We start from the raw sequence: 7,401 nt of genomic DNA, 5'->3' as shown, positions 1-7,401 counted from the left end.
TGTGGATCATATATGATGTGTCTTTTAAATTTCTCCAATTTAATTATTAGTAGTGATAAATACCTGTTATTTTATTATATTGATACAATATTTTATTTTTTTATCTATCTTATTTTTTATGACATTTATCAAATATTTCTCTATTTATTTTCCTTTCAAAGTGTGATGGAAGGTAGAGGTGTGCAAAGAAAATTTTCCTTTGATATTGGCATCACTTTACCCATATTCTCACATGTATTCATAACAACCTATTAGCAGGGATATAAATCAAAAAATAAATTTACAATGACATATATTAAAATCACTTATATATATTTATAAGGATAAAAAATATATTTAAACCAAACTTTTTTTAAGAAATCAACTTCATGTTATTCCTCCCTTTTAGGTAAATGTAAGTATATAGGTTAATTAAACTTTAATAAGCGGCTATTGTAAATTAAGTAACAAGACAACGATGAAATAGGAGAATTTTCATTAGAGGAAGAACTGTTTGGAGGGGAAGTGAAGTGAAAATGATCCACCTATGAAGGACAAATACTATTTACACAATTGTGGGAAGATCTGTTTGAACACATTACACTACAGTGGTGGCGCAATAGGTAAGACCTGGCCTTATTGAGATTTGCATTTTGCTTTCCTTATCACCCGAAGTGCGTGAAGCACATTTTGACAGACCAACTAAGCCCAAAATCGTTAAATTATCCTTTTCTTTTTAGAGTCATACTAACAATTGTGTAATTAAATCACCTCCAGAATCAGTTGTGGCAATGTTCAAGTTCTCTTAATCAGTTTTATAGGAAACAACCCTTTTTTCTTGGACACTCTCGTGCTATGAACCTCCAGAATCTTCATTACCTTTCCCAAGATAAAAACTACTCTAATAAGAACAAATAAATTTATGGGTTAATAAAGATTTCATCCCTATAAATATATTATATTTCATTTTAAATTTTTTTAAAATTTTACTTCAAACAATGATTTTTTAAATATTTGTTGTCAACAATTTTGATTTATACTTTTAATTCAATTTATGTGTATCATTCGAATTTTTAAATAACATTTTATATAATATTTAAAAAATTATAAACATTTCTCTCAGAAAAATTTAGAATTTTTGACAACAGATGAATTAAATTTGATTTTTAAAAAAATTCTACCACTTAAAAATTCACATTTAAAATCATGAGGAGGCTCTACCTTAAGAATAAATACAACTTGCATTTCAGACAAAGAAGTGTATTTTTTTTCTTAGAAAAGTTACCAAAGATATCACTATTAAATTTAAACAATCAAAAATAGAAATTTTAGATAATAAAAAACAACAAAATTTAGACTTCAATGACTTGAAAATTGAAATTTTCTATATTTAGTTTGTTAACAAGTGCCCCAATAGCACTTGTTAGATTTTCCCATAAACTAATCACTTGTGAACATAACTAATCTCTTGTCAGAAGTGCGGTTAACTGGAACAACTGAACAATTACTTAACCTTAAATCTAATCAAAAGTTAAAAGTAATATTGAAGGATTTAAGTATCAATGATTTTTGCATTGTTCAACCTTACTAAAAAAAATATACAGTGAGTTCAAAATAATAATATCTATCTATCAGTCCATGTAAGATCTACAAAAAGAATTTTTTCCAGCTACAATGACATATCAATCGATATAGCATTATCTTTAATTAAATTATCAAAAACTTCTTTTTTTATCCCAAATCTTTTCAAAACCTCCAAATTTTGTTCAAATTAACTAATTTAGAGATGTATTTTACTCGTTCGAATTGATTAATCCAAATATATATTTTTGTATATTTGAAATCATTGGAGTGAAAAAAAAAACACCCTTAAAGTTTAAAAAGCAGAATCCAGCGTTGAATCCAAAACAAGGTGGTGCCTATAATAGTACAACAATAATAGTGTAACTTTCAATATTACACCATGGGAGAAAAAATAATTAACAAAAATGAGCCAAATCAAACTAGCTGCAGGCAAATACAATTGATGGTGCTTTTGAGTTGGCTTACCAGAAGCTGAGCTGCTCATGGTAGTATTATACATAAATAAATAGTTTCCATGACCAAACAGTGTTTTACTGTTCTGATCCGTAGAAATCAAAAGCCTTCAACATTAAATGGTCTTTCCATTGACCTAAGCTAGCAAAAGGCATGAGACCACAACACAGTGGTAGAACCACAAGCAAAGTAACATTGAACAGAAATCGGCGAATCCAATACTGAAAAACTACATTCCCCTTTTTCGTCTGCAGTGTTGTGACTGGTCCATAAAGAATTGTGTACAAAACGGATGTCCAGCATATAGATAAGAAATGCAGCAAACATAGAATCTCCCAATATAAGAGCCACACATAACCACTCCCTCCCAGTGTGTCTACACACATCTTTCCACAATAGCCACAACCGAGTCCTAGCATCAAAACAATGAATGTAACTGGCATAGTTTGTGATGACATTGTTGCTGACCGCTGGAATAGCAAATATGCAATTGCAATAATCATTAAGAAACCAAACACCATTCGGCTCACAACTCGAACTTGACACCAAAAGACATGAAAGCTTGAATTGAACCAAGCGACTGATTTTGGAGTCCACCAAGAGAAAGATTCCTAAAATAGAAAAAACACCATTAATATCTCCAAATTGAGCAAATGAAATGCTGAAATTCGATGCAGATGAAATCACTCTGGGGCTATCATAATTGCATCAGCTTTTACATAATTTGCACCATAATTCTTAAATGACACTGCAAAGAAAGTAAATATGATTCGTAGAATATTTGATAATGACATAGCTGTATTTAAAAAATAAAAAAACTAAACAAGGAAAGAAAACACCAAATACAATTTCTTTTCTAAATAAAATTTCAATGATACGGCCCCTATTAGTTATCTTTCAAATATGATTTATTTTCTAAATAAAATTTCGATGATACATTCGCTATTAGTTATTCTTCACATGTAATAACAAAGTACTCAGACCCTCTGATTACTGAAGGTAATGAATACTAGATAGTCCATATCACATCAAAAAGGATTCTGCAATGAACATTCATGAAAAGGCAGCTAGTATAGTCATTTTACTACTTCTCAAAATGATAGAGTTATAGATAGGACCTCAGGCAAAAAGAAGTTTCTAATGATTCCTAAACCATAGCATAAAATTGGAACTGGGAAAATACATTTTTTATACTTACCTCTGCTGGAGTACACAATTCAGCGGCTTCATTAATCCGTTCATAGTTATAAACAAAAGCACCATAAAAGAGTGAAAATGACATAATGAGAAGACCAGCAATAAGACAGTCTATGCACTTCTTATTTAGTTCACCGTGTCTCGTATCTTCTAGCCGAGTCTTAAACTTTTCAGCTTTGAAAGATGTCTTAGATACTTCCACAGCTAACTTGGACCTCTGCAGATCATTTAAATCGTAGCCGAGAGCCAACTCTGTCTCTTTCAATTTCAATTTTTTCATTGTAAGACCAAGTTCAATAGTCTTGAGTTCATTAGAACGGCATTGCTCCATCACAGACTTCTCAAATGTACTAATCACTGGATTATTAATCATAGCTCCAGAAGAGGTTGGAGAAAAACAAACCATTTGGTTTGATTGTCCATGCATAGCAAGATCGCGAGTAACTGACTCCATATGAAAGTTATCCCTGACCTCTTCACGTCTAATTGATTGGTCTAGCATTTCAGCGTAGGCATGTGACAGTGGCCCTGATTGACCATTCTCTAGAGCAATATCATGTGAGCAATCTCCTCTGTTTAATTTAGAACTTGGATATTCCATCCTCACGTTATTCAATTTACTCCCTTCACTGGGAGCCGATGATTCATAAATTAATCTAAGAGTACTCAAAGTGCTGTCAAAAGATTGTTCAAAGTTCGTTGCCAAACCATCTAGCTTGTCTCCAAATACCTGCACAGGATATTTAGAAGTCAAAACATGTGCCACACGGGATGGACTTTGCATTACATCAACAAACAAGCTTCCGGAGAAACATAGTAAAATCACAATCAAGAGATGAATTAACAACTGATGTCTGGCTTACACTGGATAGAGATTCTTTGATTGCAGACGAGCACATCTACAAGGCAGACAAACAGTGGAATAGTCAAGACTCAAATCAAAAATTGAATCCAATTTCAGCACATGACAAAGAGGCATATAAGGATAGCACAAAAGTTACCATGTGTAATCAATAATCACAAATCATAATAATAGATTACATTTGAGTAAATATCCAATTTGGCCATTGAAATTGTAGGATCGTATCAACCTAGTCATCCACATTATTAATATTTCAAGATGATATTTGAAAATGCCAAATACTAATCAAGTTTGTCTTTTTGTAGGAATTTGTGTTATCAATTACATTCATGATATTATTCACTTAGTTTCAAATGCTTCCCAACTTTATGAACTTAATGTCATTATAGCCCCTGTAAATACCAACAGAGAAACGAATCTGATTAACATCTTTCAATTCAAGGATATTTTGGTATTTTGATAATGTGGATGACTAGGTTGCTATGGTGCTACAATTTTCAGACCAAATTGGATATTTACTTAATTAGACTATGTACTTTTCTTAACATCTCTATTGGAATAAATAATGTGCATAATTCAGAAACCAATTTCATTAAAATTAGTGTTTAAAACTGGGAAGTAAATTACCGACGAAAGATGATCGGGGGATATACTCTCAGCTGCTGCATCTCTTCTATACAACACCTAAAATTAAAAACAAAAACTTTTCATGACCAAGATCAATAAATAACTGTAAAATTTAAAAAAGTTACTAGAATTGATTGTTTAATGCTATCAGCATTTAGCATCATCACATTATAATAGTCCCCACAAGACATATCATGCTAGATTTTCGGTATATAAGGAAAAATACAACAGAGATCAATGAAGCAACAAAATTCAAGCTTTCAAACATCATCCAATAAAATAACTAGCAGAAAGCAATTAACTTAAAAATTATTCAAGATTTGGCAATAGAACAATTTAAAAGCAGAGTGATGATAAAATAGTGAATTTGGAAAGTAACAAAGAAACAAAAGAGCTTAACCGTTTACCTGAGCCATAACAGCGGCAAACGACATTCCAAGAGGAAACCCAATGGCGGCAACATTATTAGCTTTGGTGCGGCGAACAGGGACTCTAGGGTTCCGTCGTTTGCACGCTACACCCTTACCTTTAGCTTTAGCTTTTTGTAACTGTGACGAACTATACGACGTCGTTTCGGAAGCATCTAAACTTTCCCTATTATTTGGTCTTACTTCTGGTTCTGATTGTTGGGAACAACACTCGATCTCAGCCATGTGGAGGCACCTGTCTTCTTCCATTGAGATTTTTCAATGAAGAGACGAAGCGTCCGTGAAATTTGAATTTAAAGACGCCGAAATTTCGAGCGCCCAAAGTTGTAGTGATGGTGTAGTAATAATCATTAATTAGTTGATGAGTGATGAATGAACACGAGCGCGATAGAGAGTTTTCTGAAGCGTTGTGTTTGTTCGCGTCAATGTTGCTCCCTCCTTTGTACTTTACCGCGTCATTACTCTCTTTTTTCCACTTTTGTGCGACCGTCTTTTTTTAATATTTTTCTTTTTCTATGGCCTGTGGTTTTTAATTAGGGTTTATTAACCATACAATTTTTAGGTAAAATTTTTTTGCCCCCACAATTAATTCAAGTTGTTAATTGAATTATTTTTTTAATTATGATTATTATTTAATTATATGATAAAATTCAGAATTTTTATTTAAAATTACTTAGTACATCATTATTTTTCTCTTTTAGATTTATTATAAACTTGATATATTACTTATATGCTAAAAAAATAAGGAGGTAGATTGGCCTTTTTAATAAGTTGAAATAATCTCTTTCTTTCTCTAGTTATTTTTTTTACTATATAAAATATTTTTTTACAATCCGGTCCATAAAAATTAGATTACAATGCTAAGATTTTTTTTTTTATCTTAAATTAGTCTAGTTTTTTTTCTCTTTTTTTTTTCAGAACAAAAATATAAATTAGATAAAACACATCTAATATAAAGTGATAGAGAATCTCTAGTCTTATTGAAAATTCATGATGGAATTTATATAAAATCTATCAACTATTGTAGTTTCAAACTTAAATCTCAACATATATAAACTAAAAGTCCAATAAATTATGTCAATCGTGTTTTTTAATTGTTCGTTATTTTGATTTTCTTTTTAAGTGAATCTTTGAGGAGGTGACAATTTATACTTTAGTAAGTGTTACAAATATCATTTCATCTTAGACCTTCGAAATACTCCACGTGATTAATGACTTTGGTCATATAAGTTAAATCAATTGTGTGGAATTAATCATTTAAACTCAATAATTTAAGTCGATTTATTCTATTTAACTAGTTGAAAAACTTGATCGATAACAGGCGAGACAAATTGACTTATTGGACCATTTAAAAAATAAATAAATTATAGATAAATATTTTTTTTATTATAAGCAAATGATCAAAATAACAAGACAGATTACCAAACTATGAAGACCAAATAATTAATTTCAATATTTTTATTGTTTTTTTCTAAAAAAATAACCTTTAACTCATTAATGTAATTGTTATGTAGATTAGTTGTGCATGTAAATAGTATACTAAAACACCGTTCTCACAATGATTAATTATATTACCAATTTCAACACTTTTCTAGACAAAATACTTTGCTTGACATAAAAATAATACATTTTCTTTTGGTTAACAGTTTCAAATAAATTAGAGATTAAAATGCAAGTTTTAGGTAAGAGATCCCAAAACTAATCTAAAATATTGATAAATAGTAGTTAAAGATTTAACTTGATTATAGTTTTATTTACATGCACCGGTATGTTGTAGCATGATATATAATTCTTAATTACACGAGATAATTTAACTTTAGGGATTTTCCAATTCAATTTTCGATATTTTCAAATGCTTTAGGACCATAATTGGGTTAGTGGTCATGTCCAATAATGCAACATTAACACTAGATAGCTTACTTGTAGACTTAAATGTTATTCTTAACCATTTAACATTAATATATTTTTCAATAGTATAAATTTAATTCATATTAAAAAAAATATTTATATTTTTATCATTTTCCAAACTAAAAAACACTATCAATAAAATCATAGTGTTCCGTGTATGTTTTAAAGAATATAGAAAAATTAATTTGTTTAAGAGGGAACTAATCATTCATACATACAACATACTAAAATAAAAACTGAACTGTAATATCATTAAATCTTTAACTACACATAGGTATACCTCATATTGAGCTTTAACATCAAATGACAAAGCATGGTAAAATTGTTGAGACAAAATTCTAAATTAATGTTTTTATGATAACT

At 30.0% G+C, this 7,401-nt stretch overlaps 1 protein-coding gene across 1 annotated transcript; it reads right to left on the bottom strand.

Annotated features, from left to right (window-relative positions):
* Positions 1 to 2,401: 2,401 nt before the first annotated feature.
* On the bottom strand, positions 2,402 to 5,604 carry LOC101490728 (protein CPR-5). The gene is given in 6 exon segments (XM_012716444.3): positions 2,402 to 2,627; positions 3,215 to 3,282; positions 3,284 to 3,943; positions 4,077 to 4,112; positions 4,703 to 4,759; positions 5,110 to 5,604. Coding segments are annotated over 6 exon segments (1,176 nt in total). The 5' UTR covers positions 5,380 to 5,604; the 3' UTR covers positions 2,402 to 2,542.
* Between the last annotated feature and the right edge of the window lie 1,797 nt (positions 5,605 to 7,401).

Source organism: Cicer arietinum, chromosome 5 (assembly GCF_000331145.2).
Source record: "Cicer arietinum cultivar CDC Frontier isolate Library 1 chromosome 5, Cicar.CDCFrontier_v2.0, whole genome shotgun sequence".
Lineage (NCBI taxonomy): Eukaryota > Viridiplantae > Streptophyta > Magnoliopsida > Fabales > Fabaceae > Cicer > Cicer arietinum.
The sequence above is the reverse complement of the archived record's forward strand: the minus strand, read 5'-3'. Positions and strand labels throughout refer to the sequence as shown.